At 39.5% G+C, this 18,651-nt stretch overlaps 1 protein-coding gene across 2 annotated transcripts; it reads left to right on the top strand.

Annotated features, from left to right (window-relative positions):
- Nucleotides 1-430: 430 nt before the first annotated feature.
- Nucleotides 431-17,884, top strand: HAVCR2 (hepatitis A virus cellular receptor 2). 2 transcript variants are annotated; one of them, XM_069590007.1, is made up of 7 exons: nt 431-680; nt 1,638-1,976; nt 2,828-2,911; nt 8,333-8,373; nt 9,786-9,912; nt 13,463-13,499; nt 14,407-17,884. In XM_069590007.1, exons 1-7 carry the CDS (start codon nt 626-628, stop codon nt 14,564-14,566), a joined length of 843 nt encoding a protein of 280 aa, XP_069446108.1. In that variant the 5' UTR covers nt 431-625; the 3' UTR covers nt 14,567-17,884. The 2 variants fall into 2 exon arrangements, with proteins under 2 accessions (XP_069446108.1, XP_069446109.1); XM_069590008.1 differs by having other exon boundaries at nt 510-680; nt 14,439-16,704.
- The last annotated feature ends 767 nt before the right edge of the window (nt 17,885-18,651 follow it).

The following is an 18,651-nucleotide window of genomic DNA, read 5'->3' as shown; positions in this document are numbered from 1 at the left end:
ATGGGTTCGGACCCTGGTCAGGGAACTAAGATCCTACAAGTCATATGGCATAGCCAAAAACAAAAACAAAAAGAATCAGGCCATTCATTCATGGTGGTATTTCCCTGCTCCTAGTCCAGTTCCTGACAAATAGTAGATGCTTCATAAACATTGGTCACAGAACTCACCAGCTGACTGACTTGACTGAATGAATGTATGAGTGATATATTTCTACCTGTGTTCCCAGTGAACACTCTCCATTTCAGACAGAGGACTATTATTTCACTGGAGATAGTAGAGGGCTCACTCTACTTGCCAAGAGACACTTGACAGAGTAACACTGTTCTTCCTCTGAGTATTGCTTCCTCTTCGATGATGAGGACAGGGTAAATGTCAGTCTTCACAGGATGCGTGTGGTGTAGCATGAGAGAGAACTGGTATTTCCTTTGCTGTCATCATAGATGACAGTGTTAAGAGAAGAGTGATTGGTAGTCAAATGCCTGCTGTGCTGGGCCAGCAGTCTGGAGAGTGGCCACTGCTCCTGTGACTTGGGAGGAGAGACAGTTGCAGGAAATACTCAGTTTGATTGGGGAATTGAAACTGCAACCTAAACAGAGCCATTGTTTGACTTTCTTCTTCAGAACCCATGTTTTCACATCTTTTTTTTGACTGTGTCCTGCTCATGCTGCTACTGCTTACAAGTAAGTCTGGATTTTTGCCGTTGGATAGTGCAAGATAAAGTTGCAAGGATGGTCATTGTAATAAGCAAAAGTTTGGCAGCAATCTAAATGTCCACCAGCAGAGTAGTGGGTAAAGAAATTGTGATATATCCATGATACAAATAGCAAAGCTGATGAAACATAATGATATGAGATGTCTTTAAATCATAATGTTAATTGAAGAAAGCAAGGAGCATAAAAATGGATATATTGGACTTGTTTTTGTGTGTGTCACAGGGGAGTGGGAATACATGAATGCTTCTTTGGGAAAGGAAGCTGGAACATGGAAAAGAGCAGGGTATGGGAGAGTTGTCATATACTTTTTATACTGTTTGAATATGTGTTATACTAGTGTGTAGTTTATATAAAATTTAAACCTCAGAACAGCCATACATTAACTTCTTATTCAGCCAAGGGTTTTTATTCATTATGTGACTGGTGCTTGGTTAAGAAAAAAAGGAGAAAGAGTTTTGTGTTAGGATAACTGCCCTGAGTTTGTGAATAGACGACTAGCCTAGATGGGTGAGCTCTTTTCCTGGCTGACAGTGACCCACTGCTGATTATTGTTTCCATCAGCAGTGCCCTTCGATGTTCACAGGACCAGGCCACGATTCTCTCCTTGGGCACTGGTTCTCAAAGTGAGGTTCTAAGATGAACCATATCCTGAGCGTGTCCTGGGAACTTGTTAGAGATATAATTCTTGGGCCCCACCCGAGAACTGTTGAATGGGAAACTCTAGCAGTTGAGCCCAGCTCTCTCTGTTTGAACAAGGCTTTCTGGTGATTCTGGTGCCCCTTGAGTCTGAGAATCATTGCTATAGTGAACTGTTCTCCAAGCAGGACAGCAGCAGTGGTTTCCTCTTTATTCTGCAAAGCATTGCTTGCAGTTTTCTTGAAATGGACCAACCTCTTTCACTGCTCTCTTTTCCTCTTTATGCAGGTTCTTTGAAAGGGGCATATGTGTCTCAGGTGGGTCAGAATGCTGATCTGCCCTGCACCTACTCTCCAGCTACCAATGAGAATCTCGTGCCTGTGTGCTGGGGCAAGGGACCCTGCCCTGTGTTTGAATGTTACAGATTGGTGCTCAGAACTGATGGAAGGAACGTGACCTATCAGACATCCAGCAGATACCTACTAAAGAGGGATTTGCACAAAGGAGACGTGACCTTAACCATAAAGAATGTGACTTTAGCTGACAGTGGTACCTATTGCTGCCGGATCCAATTCCCAGGTCTAATGAATGATCAAAAATCAAACCTGGAGTTGATCATCAAACCGGGTGAGTAGACTTTTGCATACCTTCTTTCTGAATGAGATTTACCTGTAGATCATATTAAATACACTGACTGATCTCACCTTTGGTCTTCCCAATTACAGCCCTCCAGTTGGGTCCCTAAGACCTAAAGTTTAACGGGTACAACCATGTTTAATTCCCTCCATCTATTTTGAACCTCATGGCCATAGAATGAAGGAAAGTGCTAGATCAGTGGTCTGAGTACCTGACTGGTCATTGGAATCACCTGGGGAGCCTTTTGACTCCCACAGATGCTTGGGCTCCAGCCCTAAACCAGGGAAATCAGCATTTCTGAAGGTGGATGGAGCCTGAGCATGGGAGTTTTACAAAGTCTACTCCCAATGATTCTCTCCCATCTGTAGCCAGGATTGAGAACCACTGGACTCTGCGTGTGTGGGGAAGAGGGGGCATGTATGCATTCATATTTTAATGCTTATAGAGTGTGTGCTTAGTGGTTGATGGAGCTAAGTTCAAATTTGACACTGCTTCTTACCAGCTGTGTAATCTTGGTCAAGTTATTTAAACTCTGTGACCTCTTCCTCTATAAAATATAATACTACCTACCCTAGAGGCCACTGGAAGGATTTTATGAGATGTTTTGTGGAAAGCATTTATTGTGCCTGTAAGTTTTATTATTAACAATTAGACTGTGATAATAATGATGTAACACAGCTCTGTCAGACATCCTGAGTGTCATATACTATCAACGAAGGTGTTCAGGTAGGTTTGGAAGTTTAGCATGTGTTTCTCTTCTATTGTTGTGCTTACAGTTTTTTTCTGTTGCCACTTTTCTGCTGTCAGAGAAGCCTCATCCTTATGTTGGTTTCTGTCTTTAGCCAAGGTCACCCCAGCTTGGACTCCATGGAGGGACATCACTACAGCCTTTCCAAAGATGCTCACCACAAAGGGACCTGTCTCAGGTAATTACATATGGTGTATAGGAGGAAACCTTTAATTGGTTTCTGAGTTCAGAGGATTTAAAATATGGGGGAAATATGAGAAAATAGTTTGAGTGGAGGCACGAATATTTCTGTGCACCCAAGATAGTGACAGGGGTAAGGAAGGGGTGAAGGTAAATTTATGCTGGGAAAAAAGAGCCCCAAGCTAGGATTCTGAATTAGTCGTGAGTAGACCTCTACCTGAGCCAAAACCTTTCACTTCTGATAGCATCTTCTTCTTCTGTCTGAGGAATGAGTTCAGAGACTTGGATTTCACCACCCAATAATTCCTGACTCCTGAAAAAGATTTCTGATGAGCTTCGTATTTTGCCAAACAAGGGAAAAAAAGATTTCTATATTGACATCCCTGTGTTTTTTTTTTTTTAAAGAGGATACTCTTATATAAGTTTAATGAAAACTCATTATGTTTCCTTATTATTTTCTGACTTATACTCCTGTACTGATGATGTTTTGTCATGTATTGGCCCCAGTCCATGTTTGGGATAATTTGGATTAGGCTATTTCAAGAGTTCCTTCTAACTGGAATAAAGTCCATCATCTTCCTCAGATTCTCACCTTAGAAGGAGCAGCTAAATCCTTCAAGTATTTCAACAAGTATTTTTCACAGTGCTCTAGGAAGAAGATAAGGTTGACAGAGCAGACCTCAAGTCACATTGATCATGGAGGAGTCCTGGTCTCTCTAAACTCTCCAAAGCATAGTCTTTGATTCCGTAAAATGAGGTTGTTATTGTTGTTTAGTTGCTAAGTCATGTTTGACTCTTTTGCAACCACATGGACTGTAACCCATCAAGCTCCTGTCCATGAGATTTCCCAAGCAAGAATACTAGAGTGGGTTGCCGTTTCCTTCAAGGGACTCTTCCAGACCGAGGAACTGAACTCATGTATTCTGAATTGGCAGGTGGACTCTTTACCGCTGAGCAATCAGGAAAGCCCTAAAATTTAATAATAGGTAAATTCCAATCCTAATCTATTAAATCTCTCAGATTTAAATAAGGAAGTGTGTCTAAAGTGCTTAGCCCAGAGTCTGATCATGGTACATACTCAGTACATGTTAGTTATTGTCATTTTCAGTAAGATCTAGAGGCAGAATGAAATTGCAGTTAAGTACTACTTCAGTGATGGGTTTCCCAGGTGACTCTGTGGGTAAAGAACCTGACTGAAATTCAGGAGACACAAGAGATGAAGGTTCAATCCCTGGGTCAGGAAGATCCCCTGGAGAAGGACATGGCAACCCACTTCAGTATTCTTGCCTGGAGAATCTCATGGACAGAGGAGCCCGGCAGGCTATGGTCCATACGGTTGCAGAGTTGTACACGACTGAAACAACTGAGCAGAACGCAGCACTTCAGTGATAGGCAGAATGGGTTCTAATGTCAGCTTTTTGTGTTAGTTTTATAAACTCAGTTTTGTTGCTCAAACTCTGTGAGGCTCAATCTCCTTACCTCTATAATGAGGTTAATTTCCAGTGCCTATGTCATAAGACTATTGTAAAGATCGTTGTGATGGCATATGTAAAGCACTAAGCATAATGCATAATGCCCTGCCCAGAGAAAGCACTCAAATGTTAGTTATTTTAAATATTAATGTCAGTTCTCTAGAGGTTGAATCTTTTTGTTGGTTCTTTAGTCACTGGATACCAACATCTCTCATGCAGTTAGTAAGGAAGTTAAATATGGTAGAAACAGATGATCACCCAAATAGTGAGCTAATCAAATCATACCAAGTGTTTATCATATGTCATTGTTATATTTTAAAGAATTCCACGACCGTAGACCTTGAAGGGAATGGTGGGAATCCCACTTACCCATCATCGGTTTCAGTGCTCTTTACAACATCATGCCCGAGTGGACATTTGCTGTGTGACCACATACCTTCCCAGATAGAGAAGGGGCTTCCTCACAAGGCAGTGCACATTTTTTGAGGTGTCTGTTCCATAACCAGAAGTGGACTTCATTTCAGATTTTACTTGTTTGTTCCTTCCCTTTAGGGCAACAGAATGGGGCCATCTTTTGTACCTGGGAATATAGGCAGAGTGCCTACAATCTCTGAGCTTTTCAAAGGCTTAAGAAAATACTTAAACAAAAAAAGGCAATGGCTCCAAACTACAGAAATAAAATGAAAAGTTGAAATTAATTAGTCTTTAATTAGTTAATTAATTAGTATTTAATGGTATGACTATAATATGTAACATTATACCAGTTAATTACCTGCAAGTCAACTTGTGTGTAGTTGTACACACCCTTTCTTTAATGTGGAATGTGGGTACATATAATATGCTTACTATGAAGTGGAGAGGAGCCTTTACAAGTAAGAGTTCCAAGGGTCTTTGAGATTCCTAAACCAACTTTGAACATTAGACAAATGAAATCTCTCTTCCACCTGAAGAAGGCAGGACTGGATCACGGATGAATCCTTAGCTCTGGAAGTAGACTTGATTTGAATCTTGGGTTCTCCAGTTAATAGCTCTGTGATCTTGGACAAAATACGTCTCTGAGACTTCTTCATTTGAAAAATAGGAAAATAATAGTACTTTGCACACAGTGACTGCAGCCATGGAATTAAAAGATGCTTGCTTCTTCAAAGAAAAACAATGACAGCTCTAGACAGTGTATTAAAAAGCAGAGACATACTTTGCTGACAAAGGTCTGTATAGTCAAAATGGTTTTTCCAGTAGTCATGTATGGATGTGAGAGTTGGACCATGCAGAAGGCTGAGCACTGAAGACCTAACTGATGCTTTCGAACTGTAGTATTGGAGAAGACTCTTGAGAATCCTTTGGACAGCAAGGAAATCAAACCAGTCAATCCTAAAGGAAATCAACCCTGCATTTTCATTGGACAACTGGTGCTGAAGCTGAAGCTCCAATACTTTGGCCACCTGAAGTGAAGAGCTGACTCACTGGCAAGACCCTGATGTTGGAAAATATTGAGGACAAGAGAAGGGGTTGCAGAGGATGAGATGGTTGGATGGCGTCACTTACTCAATGAGTTTGAGCAATCTCACAGAGATAGTAAAGGACAGGGAAGCCTGACGTGCTGCAGTTTATGGAGCTGCAGAGTTGAACATGACTTAGTGACTGAACAAGAACAGCATTGTGGTGAAGGTGAAAAGATATTGTGCATGTAGAGTACTAAGCATTGTGTCAGGCACGTAAAACATGCTAGATGGTAAATGTTAAGTTGGTAAACTTTTAAGATCATTAACCTGCTCCACCAGTCTTGGGTCCTCTAGGGAACACACTGTAACTTCCTCCATATGTCCCATCCATCTTGGTTGATGTCAATCTATGTGAAAATAAGCTGTGATAACCCAGTAGTGCTCTAGTTTATTGATAATTTTCACTGTAAAATGAAGTTAAAAAAAAGTTAGAAGTCAGACAGTCTTATCATTTAAGCCAAGAAAAGTAATTATATGGAAGCAGAAACTAGATTTACACTAGAAAATATTGTATGTGTAGTTTACTTAGTAGTTCCACCAGTGTGGTTTTTAAATTCCTTTTTGTAATAGGAGCAAAGGTAAATGGGAGATAACGTCTTTCCTTTTCTTAAAAAATAAACAAAACTTTAGGCTGAGAATACGCTTTTATATTAAAATCAGAGTCTGTATGCCAGGAGTTTTGCATTAAAAGGCTTAGACTTTGAAGCTTGCAGAAAGTGACCATGGCATTTAGGAAGTTTCAGAGCCTCTGACTCAACCAGAAAAATGAGTTTGCATGCTTAATCTTCCCAAGGCTGACGATTTGTTGGTTTTTAAAATGCATTGTTTATGAGATAAGGGCCTGCGCCCATCTTGTTCACTGTTCTGTCCTCTGTGCCTGGCATAGTGTGGGGATGTAATATATGTTCATTGAATGGATAAGCAGATAAATAAATAAGTGCCTGAAAAGGAAAGAAAGTGAGCTGGGATCTGGGCAACGTGATGAGCTTAGTAATCACAGGGCTGATGTGAGCATTGTTGGAGGCAGCATAGTTAAGAGTGTGTACTTTAAAGCCATGCAGACCTAAATTGGAAGGCCATTCCTGTTATTCGCTAAGCTGTATGACCTTGTGTAAATCATTTAGCTTCCTAATTCTCAGCTTCTTCCTCTGCGTAATGGGACAGATAGTCCCTACTTTAAGATAGTTGTTTTCAGTGCTAAATGAGATACTTCACTTGAAGAATTTAACACAATGCCTATTCATAGTAAATTATAGTTACAGTTATTATTATTTTCATTTTTTAGGGAATAAAATACCCTCTCTCTTAATGAGTAGATGTTAAATGGTTTTGAGAAAATCAACTTTCCTTACCTTTCAGAGTCTAATCATGCCACATCTTTAGTTTGTTGATGGACATGTATATAATGGAATATTACTTAGTTATAAAAATGAAATAATGCCATTTGCAGCAACATGGGTGGACTTTGAGACTATCATACTAAGTGAAGTAAGGCAGACAGAGAAAGGCAAATGTCATATCATATTGCTTATATGTGGAATCTAAAAAAGATTGTACATATGAACTTACTTACAAAGCAGAAATAGACTCATAGACATAGGAAACAAACTGATGGCTACCAAAAGGAAAAAGGGTGAAGGAGGGATAAATTAGCAGTTTGGGATTAAACATATAAGAGGCATCTCAGTTGGCCCTAGTAGTAAAGAATCCACCTGCTAATGCATGAGATGCAAGAGATGGGGTCCAATCCCTGGATCAGGAAGATCCCCTGGAGTAAGAAATGACAATCCACTCTGGTCTTCTTGCCTGGAAAAGTTCCATGAACAGAGAAGCCTGGCAGGCTACAGTCCATGGGGTCTCAAAGAGTTGAACGTGATTGAGCAACTGAGCACACAGATATATAAAATAGATAACCAACAAAGATCTACTGTATAGCACAGGGAACTATACTCAATAAGTTGTAATAACCTGTAAGGGAAAAGAATCTGAAAAAGAATATATATATTCTGAATCACTTTACTGTATACCTGAAACTAACACAACATTGTAAATCAACTATATGTCAATTAATAAATGAACAAAATAAATATTAAAGAGCAGTCATTTGATCTAAAAAAAGTCTAATTATAATGCCTGCTTGTGTATTGTCAATTTTGCAGACTGTTTTAGGTCCTACGAACACAACAAACCACGTATTCAAAATATGTCTTCCCAGAAGTCTCCATTTCATAGAACATAGGTAGTTTGGTTTGTTATCTGGGTGAGAAAACGTCATCCTAGAGTTGATTTGTAACTGTTCAATAAATTCTGTTGGTTTCTCAGTTAATTTTTGTGGAGTATGAAGTAGAATTAATTTCAAATAGAATTATAGGCAGCTTAAAAAAAAAAAACCTCATATAAAAGAGAGTTCCTAACTATTTTGGCTATTTTTCTTCTTTGTGGTAGAGACACAGACACTGGAGGCCCTCCATGATAAAAATCAGACAGTAAGTAACTGTGTGTGTGAGCTGAGCTTGTGCTCAACTCAAAGGAAAAAAGCATGGCTTTAGACTTCCTTCCTGTCCACTCTTTCCTTGGGGAAAAATACCTAATCTCCCTTGGCTTTGGGTTCCTTGGCTATAACATGTTGCTGTTAACAATTGAAACTGCAGAGGCCTGTTGTAAGGATGGAATGAGATGATGCATATAAAAGTGCCTGGCACATAGTAGGTGCTGGAAAACCAAAAGGAAGAAGCACTAGCATTTTGTTCTTATCCTGAAATTTCATAACTGTATACCACTGTGGCGGGTTCAGATACCCTGCATCTCCTGAGAGTAGTGTTTTTCCTTGTTAACATTTCTACCCTAATGAGAAAGATTGTTTGTTTGTTTAAATTTATTTATTTATGACAAGTCACCAGTCAGGAATATTCTAAGGTAAGAACTTACATATCTAACCAAAAACAAAGCAGTATTTCAATCAACCACCATTTTAATGTCTCCCACCTTCTCAGAATGGAAGGGAAAACCACTAGAAAACAATCTGATAGCGGTGACTGGGGAATTGTTTGAGGACATACCTGGGAGTCTGCATTCATTTGACTCAGTCTGATTCACTCTCAAGTATTTTTGTGTTTGTCCTGTGGTCTTTGCAATCCAGGACTGCCTTTTAAATACATCTTTGTGCCACACTGCTTAGGGCACATTTGCACAGTGCACTTGCAGTAAATGTATGTTGAATAAATGGAGGACTTAATTACTTAATGTTGTTTTACAAGTGTTCACCGTTACTATTTTTAAAGGGGGAACATGAACTGAAATTTTAGAAGCAGGATGTAGAGCAATAGCAATAAAAGCTACCACTGACTGAACATTTATCCTGTACCAGGCTCTTGCCAAGCGTTTTCTGTTTTTTGTCATTTAATTTTCTCAATAACTTTACAAGATGACTCTGCTCTTTGGTGACAGAACTGGGATTTGAACCCAAGACTGTCAGGCTGCAAATTCCTAGCTTTTAAATCACTATCTTTCTGTAGAAATTGGGGTTTCATGGTACAACAGAAAATTTAGACCTCTCTGAAACTCCCTCCGGAAACACGAGGGAATCTTATATAAGTAGGGTTCCACTTTAACGTTCATTTTTTGTTGGGGAAATTGGGAGTCCATTTACTAAGGCTACTTCTCCACCCACAGCACAGACAAGCATATCTTATTCTCTTGCTAAGTCCAAAACTTCAGCTAATCTCTTTCTTTGGGTGCTTTGAAGCTTGTCTAGAAGGGGACAAATCATGAGTCATTTCAGGGTCCCTGCATTCCTGGGACACTGTGAAAGGGCTGGTCTGATGCATAAGTCGTGAGATTACCTGGGCAGACAATGGGTTTCTGGCCATTTGCTGTAATTCTGTTTGCGTTTCCACAGGAAATATCCACACTGGCTACTGAGTCGCAAGACATGGGTGCCGCCACCAGAACAGGCCTCTACATAGGAGCAGGAGTCTCTGCTGGGCTGGCTCTGATTCTTATCTCCAGTGGTTTAATTCTCAAATGTAAGTCATTTGATGGTGCTTCTCTCTTCCTCTGATAAGGAACTGTTAATATAAGAACCAACCCAAACCTAGACATTATAATTATAAGGTTATATTGATTAGAATGAATACTCTTTAGTCCTTTCAAATCACAGGATTAATAATAGCTTGTTTTTATTTAGTGCTTACCATGTAACACACTTGTTTTTATATTTATCGTTGTCACCATCTTATAAGGTAGGTAGTACTGTTATCCCCATTTTTTATAGCAGAGAAGAGTAACACTTAGAGTTCAAGGTTTCAGAATTGGTAAGTGGCAAAGCTGGAATTTAGATTCAGGCAGATTAGATTCTAATCTAATTAGATTAGATTTTGATTATAGTACCTATTTTCTTATTTTGTAAAGAACATAAATATTTTAAATTCATGAATCAGCAATCTCTTCCTTCTAAGCATTTTCTATCTTATTTATCTCTTAGGTGTGGTTCTTTAAAGAGGGGTAGCAGGTTCCTTTAACACTGGGTCATGGTTAAGGTTGCAGCATTTGTTATTTTCCTCCATTGCGGCACTCAGCAAATGTTTTACTTCTAAGTTGCTTATGTTTATTAAAAAAATAAGTATAATTTATATGCAATAAACTGTATATGTAAAATGTGTTCAGTTTAATGAATTTTTGTAGATGATTTCACTCAGGAAACCATCACCACAATCAATGACCAAACACTTCCATCACTCCAAAAGCCTCACGTACTTTAATAATTGTGATATATTCTCTTCTCTTTGGGGCAGAGGCTAAGGCCTTATACCTCTATTATTTTAGTAGCCTTTCTTATTCATCTGTAAACATCAACTGTGTGTAGGATTACAAACCATTTCGAAACTTCCCAGGACTGAAGTGGTGGTGGTGGGGAGGTCCGAATAAGTGGGTTTTCAGTGCTAAAACTGGGACAGTCCAGGGAAAACTGGGATGAGCTGCTCATCCTGTGTGGCTTAAAGCTTTCAAGTGCTTTATGTGCATTAAATCCTCATAATTACCCTGTTGAAAAAGGTACCAATGTTCTCATTTACCAATTGGAGAGCCATCGTGTTGAAAGTTTAAGTAACTTTTAGTCCAACGTGACACTGTTAAGTGATAGAGGATTTGAAACCAGGGCTATTCTGCTTACCTTTTTGTTATTCTGATAAATGAATTGTTCAGAGGAAGAAGCTACTCACTCCCACTTACCTGAGTTTATGGAGAGGTAGCAGTGGAGTTTGGGAATTGACCACATGAATATGGAGTCTACAGGTTGACAAGGAGCAATGATAGCACCCACATTTTGAGTTCTGCCAAGGCCTGGATATTAGGGACCACTGTGGTTTGTGAAAAAGGGTGTGGAAAGAGGTTGAGGAGGAGTGGGAGAAGTCATGTTTTATACACACATGATTACTGCCAAAATTCCAAACATGACTACTTAGAAGAATAGATGGGAAAGCTGTGTACAGTTTGCAGTCTTTTCCCTAGAACCTGCTAGAGAAAATCACACAACGAGGGTGACAGGTTTTTAATCATGACATCAAAGCCATAAATTGGCACTCAGAAGTGTGCAGCAATCTTGTATCTTCCTAGTGCAGTGTCTGAGATGAGCATCACATATTTCACTGCTGCTCAAGCCTCCCTCCCTTCTCACTACACTGATTGAGTATTAAAAGCCTGTTTCAACTACTTTGCCATAGCCACGACTTCCTTCTTCCTTTGATCGCTTTCTCCAGAATCGTCTCTTTCTCCATTCCTATTTATGCTTTTTCTATTAGCATAAAAATAAGATCTGGTTCACACATTTCTCTCCAGCTACTCCCGTTTCTCTCCTCTCCTTCACAGGCATATTTCAGATGAGTTATTCCTACATTTCATTCCTCTGTACTCTTCAAACACCCCCAGCCCCATTTAGCTTCTACACCTGAATTGCCATGGAAGTAGCTTTAGTTCAAGCTCAGTGATCTCCATTTTGACAAACCCAGTAGATGCCTCTGTCTTCATTGCAGTACATCCATCTTTCAGTAATATTCAACTAAGTTGACCCTCAGTCATTCCAAAAAAGTCTTCCTTCTCTTGACTTCTGAAACACCACTCTCATCTGACCACTCCTTTTCAGTCATTTTTATTATTTTCTCTTCTTCAGCATGTTCTTTAGGTGTTTAGATTCCCCAGAGCTGGTGTTTTTCATGTCTCCATACCCCCTGGATGATGATAACCTATATTTCCATAGACTTCAATGTCATCCTTACTTTCTGTCTTTAGCACTCAAGGGTGTTGGTACTGACTGTCCAGCTGTTCAGGTGTTATCTCCACTTGCTTGTCTCCCACCTTACCGTGTCCAAAAAGGAGCTCTTAGAGACTATATTCCACCTTTTAAAACCCTACCCCACCTTGCTGGGTCTTCATCCTAGTGTTTCACTACCATCCAACTGGTTGCCTGAGCTAGAAGCCATCCTTGAATTCTCTCCTTCTTCACTCCCTACACACAATCCCAACTACACACAATCCAGCTTCACTTCCTGCACTTTTCCCAAAACATATCTAAAATGCATTCATGATTCTGTGCCTCTCTGTCACTACCTTATTCTGAGGCAGCTCATGCCTTACCTGCTCTTTCTTTCATACCTCCTTTTAGTTCATTCTCCACATAGCAACAAAGTGATTTTCTTGAGACCCAGTTATATCATATTTCTGGCCTTCAATTATTTCTTATGTCTTAGGATAAAACCCAAGCTCCTGATTATGACTTCTAGGGTCCTATAGTATCTAGCCCAGGCTCCACTTCAGATCTTATCTAGTGCCACTCTTTTATTCCAGTCATGCTTTCAGTTTCAGCCACTTATCACCATCTTTACCAGGGCTTTACTCAATCCAGAATGCTCACCCTGGTTCTTCATTTGCTGACTCATTCTCTTCTTTCAGAACTGAGCTTAAAGATCATCTTAGTGGTATGTATCTGTTCATTCCATACTCCTAATTTATGTCTCCTCCCCTCTCCCCTTTGGCAACCATAAGTTTGTTTTCTGTGTCTGTGAGTCTGTTTCTGTTTTGTAAATAAAGATATCTGTAATGTTTTTATCTTTCACATATAAATGATACAATATGTGTCTTTCTCTGTCTTATTTCACTCAGTATGATAATCTCTAGGTTAACCTATTTAGCTGTAGTACTTTTCTTTCTGTCCCATCAGAGTTTGAAATTATTTTATTTTTTCTATTTACTTTTTTTTCTTAAATGCCTCCCCACTGGAAGATAAGCTTAATGATGTCAGGGCTCATAATTCATTTTTTGTGCCCCTTGTGCTTAGCATACTACCAGATATGTAGTAGGCACTCCCTATAATTGTTAAATATGAAAATACATCCCTATTACTTTCTACCACAGTTTATGTAATAAACCAAGACACACATCAGTGGTTTGATGTAATTCAATCTTAACCGGTAGACCAGATTTCCCTAAACAATCTTTGCCTCCAGTTAGCCCGTTTTGTATTTTATCTCATTTATTTTATTAAAGCATTTTAAATGGACTTTTCTTTGCCTTTCTACTTAGGGTATTCTGATAGGAAAGAGAAGATACAAAATTCAAGGTAAGAATCATGAGTAGGGTAGGAGAAGGTAGGGATTTGGGGTGACCCTTCAGCTGATTGAGCACCTACTCTACCCAGGCTCCAGGTGGCCATTGGTTACAGAAGTGAACAATAAGCTCAGCGTCTACTCTCAGAGCTTTTCATAACCCAGCCTGGTTCTCCTGAACTCTGATTGCCTGGTAGAATCACCTAGGGCACTTAAACATATTTGTCTACCCCAGAGCAAATGAGTAGAATCTTTGGGGATGAGGTCTCATCATAGTGAAAAAGTGAAAGAGTTAGTTGCTCAATTGTGTCCGACTCTTTGTGACCCCATGAACTGTAGCCCGCCAGGCTCCTCTGTCCATGGGATTCTCCAGGAAGGAATACTGGCGTGGGTGGCCATTCCCTTCTCCAGGGGATCTTTCTGACTTGGGTCTCTTGCATTGCAGGTGGATTCTTTACTATCTGAGCCACCAGGGAAGCCCTTATTCTTATAAAAAGTTTCTAGGTAATTGTAATGTACAAACAGAGTTGAAAACTGCTTGCCTGTCATATTGCAGAATTAGTCTCCATTCCTAATTCCACTACACTACACACACACAAAGCTTATATAACTTTTACTGGGTTTCTGTGACCTTGGGACATGGGCAGAATGAAATATATTTTAAGAAAAAAGTGATTCTGTCCATTGAATACTATCTGAACCACTAATAATTTTAGACTAAGTCTAGGTGGTGCTAGTGGTGAAGAACCTGCCTGCCAGTGCAGGAGACATAAGAGATGCAGGTTCACTCTGTGGGTCAGGAAGATCCCCTGGAAGAGGGCATGGCTTGGTTGCTAACTCTTCAGCAAAACCCATTCTCTCAATTCTATTACATGATGTCCAGAAAATGCTTAACTCAACTGCTATTCTTTATTTCCACAGCCTCATCACTTTGGCCAACCTTTCTCCTTCAGGGTTGTCAAATACAGCAGCAGAGGGGATGCACCCAGAGGAAAACATCTATATCATTGAGGAAAACATATATGAAGTGGAGGATCCCTACGAGTATTACTGCTCCGTCAATGGTGGGCAGCAATCCTAACAACCTCTGGGCTGCTGTCACCTTTCAACGCCACCAGACTCAACCACTTCATTTTGGGGCTTGGTGTTGTCTTCTTTGAAAACATGAGATGGCTCAGCTGACTGATTTGAGAAATTCTGTCCTTGGCCACTAAGCAGAGTTTTTCCATATTTTAAAGATAACTAGCTCACTCGAGGATTGAGCTGGGACCTGTGTGGTAATACACAGGCACTACATTGCCTCTGCGTTCCATCCACCCAACTCAGAGACTGCTAACTGGGACATTAGAGCTCAAGTGGGCTTTTATAGAGAGTAAGAATTCTTAATATGGGATCTCAGGAATTCTAGATATTCGATTACATGGTGTGTCCATGAAACTCCTGAAAATACAGGGGAAATTATGTGCTGAGATATATGTGTGTCTTTTTGAATACAGGAAGTTTAAAGGGGTCGCTGATTCTCAAAGAGCTCCGTGATACACAGAACAGGTTAGGAAACTACTGGGGTAGGACTAGATGGTCTTGATTCCCTAAAAGACTCCAAGTTTATACTTCTTTGAATGTTGAGTCTGCAACAGTAAGTGCCAATGCCCAGCTCTCCTTGGCCTCAGTTAAGAAGATGGCCCAGCAAGGCCTGTGGTGTAGCAGATGCTCCTGGAGAAAAAGGAAGTACACTCAGTGTGTGTTGACCAGTTTTGCTTGGGGTGTACTCAAAGGGAAAGATCTCTAACCAACTTCTCCATTCATGGAAAGAAATGGAGCAGTGTTTTTCACAAAAGAAGAAGCAGTGACTGGGACACAAATTCTGTCCCCTGGTGGAAAGTAGGTGAAAGTCTCTAGCCGTCTTTATTTTTCAGAGTCAGATCCCTTTGTGCCTCGACAATGGTCCTTAAGCTTCAGTGCCAAGATGGTGAAGAGTAGGTCCATCTTGCCTGTTTTTTCCCTCCCCAGTTATGGCACAACTCTGACACATAATAGAGATTTACTTAATATCTTTGGAATGAAAAAATTAAACAAGCAGAAAGGTACATTTCTGGAAAAACTTTTCCATTGGAGAGTTCAGATAGAGCTCTACCTTCACCTTGTGGGGAACTCAAAAATACTCTTAATCCTCTGTTTCTGGTCTTGTCTAGCTCTTAGTTTCTCAGCATCTTCTTCCAGCTCAGGCCCTGGAAGTGTATTACTCTGCTGTCTTCTTTCTCCTTTCTGCTGGATGAACCAACAGTAGAGACCTGCCTGACACGGCCTTCTCCGGGCGATGACTAAAGTGCTACTGTGTTGCATATAGGAGTTGTTGGTCACCGAGGATGCAGGCAGCTGGTGTTACACAGTTCAGGCTGCATCTAGACAGGATTGGGAAGCATTGGTTTTCTACTGGAGATTTGAAAGGGAGATCATTTTGCAGAGTTCCAGGCAGTGGCTTTTAAACTAATTGAAAAATTAATCTTAAGTGTTTTTAATTTATGAAATTCTAAAGGGAAGAGGTTTCAAACACGTTTAAACCAGGTCAATGATTGCCCCACAAAAGGGGTTCTTATCCTAAAAAAATCTTTAAATAGGATATATATATAAGAACAACTATTGCAACAGTGTTTGTGAGAGACTTTTTCCATGAATTGGGGAATAGCTGGTTAGGTGGTATTGCTAACACACTGGAACAGCTAAAAAAATAAAATTAGGCGGTTTCATCATTGAGTTGTTTTGCTAGTTCAACAGATACTAAGTGCTTACCTTGTACCAGGTACTGTGGTGCTGGGATCACAGAGACCAAATAGACACATCCCTGACCTCATGGAACTTCTCATTGATCTGACACGAAGGAGGATTTCATTCATTCATTCAGTGAACATTTTTTGGCACCTACTTTGTGCCAAACAATGTTTTAGTTCCTAGAAATATAGCAGTGAAGGAAACAGACAAAATCCCTAGTCTCAGAGAGCTTGTGTTACTTTTCAAAGGAGAAATCTATGTTGCTAATAAAAAAAAAAGTTTGTAGAATAGTATAATTTTCTTATTTTACTGTAAAATATTCCAGAAGCATATTCTAAATATAGTTATTTCACAGGGACAAATAGTGAAAAGAGTTTCACTTTTTCCTTTTATGTGCTTCTATAAGTGTTTTAATCATTTTTCCATATTTTTGTAATAAAAAAATTGATTTAAGTATGATCGCAATGTTTTCTTGTCCACCCTCCTTGTCATAGAGAGAAATGAAGACTTTGGATAAGTTCAGGGTCCCAGCCAGTGGTAGTGTGTAGCATCACTCTAGATGTGTCAAGAGTGGTTCCAGCAGGGATTGGGACCCTGGTTTTCAGGGTAGGATCAACTCTGTATCAGTGATTTGTAATGAGGAAGATGGCAGAAAGATAAACTATCAAGGAACCCCCAAAGTGTCTGGGTGATGACAAGTGGTAACTTAATTAAAAACAACATAGAAAGATTGGATGTGTTAGAAGTGCCTTAGAAATTTTCCTAGATCTCTGCCATAGACACCCACAGGGCCCGAAGAGGCTCCCTGGTCTTTTCAGACTGAAAATTTAAGATCTTGCCATGTTTTATCTGCCTGTCACTTTTAGTGTTAGAATTCCCAAGGCAGAAATTCCAAGTGGTTTGACTTGTCATTCATTTATTTGGGAACATCCCCTTATGCTTACTCCCATTTAAATTTGATTTTCACATAAGTTTGCATCTTTTTAACTGAATACAAATTAATTTTGTCCCCAGATTTCTATTGAGAAATTCTTTCCAGAGGTAAGTAGAGATGCCCTAGATCTGTAATTTTAAAGATTTTCATCATTCTTTTCTGGAACGCAGCTGGAAAGGGGAAAAGGAGAGAGGCAGCTGGGAGACTGGGTTGGAGAGTTTTCAAGCTTAAGGGAGCTCAGGTTTTAGCCAGTTTTCAGTGGAAAAGCTGTGTAGCAGAGAATGCGTTAGAAATGTGACTTTCAAGATTCTAGATCCTCTACATCTTTTTGTCAGTTGTATTGCCTGTAATTATAAAGGTCACTCATTTACATAGTAGCAGTTTTCTTTCGTAATTCTTAGTCAAGCTCCTTCTGCTTATGATGTGACTCTTTTTCCAGAGAAAGTAGTGATGTTTAAAAAAATTATTTAAGTTTTGCAGGTGTGGTTGTGGTGGTAGAATGTCTGTTTAAATATCCACATTATTTTTAATATAATTGTTTTGTGGGTGGGTCACCTTTGGAAAATATTTTGTTACAGCTTTATAGTCTATACTTAACAAGATGCCTTATGACAATCTGACATGTTGTCTTTTGTGATGTCTACATTTCATGCCTTTTAAACCTACTTCATAAAACGAAAGTATTTTACACTCCAATGCAGTGTTTAAATTTATCTTCATTTGGCCAGTTCTGAAATAACCATATACCTATATATCTATATCAAATCTGTTTTAAATTTTGTTATCCAGTTTTACCTGCCATTCCTACTCATTTGCATGCTGAGTTTAGTTCTTGTTCTAGAAACGTTTAAGTATAAAGTAACACCTGTATAAATATAGGTGAAGGTTTTTATACTAATAATATTGATTTTTGATTCATTTTTTAAATCTCAAAGTTCATGATGAGATCTTAGCAAAAATCTTTTGACCTTAGTGTTCGTTTAGTCTGAGGGCTGAAGCAAAGGAGCCGATGAGGGAGCAAGGAGCAAGTGAAGGGGCTTTGAAAACTTCTAGCTGCTCAGGCCTCAGTGAATTCCTTGGAGAGGTGGCACCTTTCCTGTTCTCTGAGCAAGCCTCCTACTCCAGCAAAAATTCCTGGTACCTAAGCAGCAGCCTGGTACCTAGTCACCAAAGGAGAAGGGAGTTTTCTGAACTGATGGAATTTCAGGTGGGAGCTAAGGAATATGATATTTAGTAATCCTAGCTGCCTTGTTTCAAGCAAAGCTGTTTACAAGGAACTGTGGGTAGGTGAGTTACTTTACAGTAAGTACTTTGAGACTCCAAGTAAGAATCTCTAAGCAGAAGATACGTCTTGTTAGAGTGCTTGTTTCCCTCATATTTTTTTTTTTAGGTTTTTATTTTGAAATAATTTGAGATTTGCAGAAAAATTGCAATGATAGTACAGAATTCCTGTATTCAGCAGA

The sequence above is a fragment of the Ovis canadensis genome, chromosome 5 (assembly GCF_042477335.2).
Source record: "Ovis canadensis isolate MfBH-ARS-UI-01 breed Bighorn chromosome 5, ARS-UI_OviCan_v2, whole genome shotgun sequence".
NCBI classification, from domain to species: domain Eukaryota; kingdom Metazoa; phylum Chordata; class Mammalia; order Artiodactyla; family Bovidae; genus Ovis; species Ovis canadensis.
The sequence above is the reverse complement of the archived record's forward strand: the minus strand, read 5'-3'. Positions and strand labels throughout refer to the sequence as shown.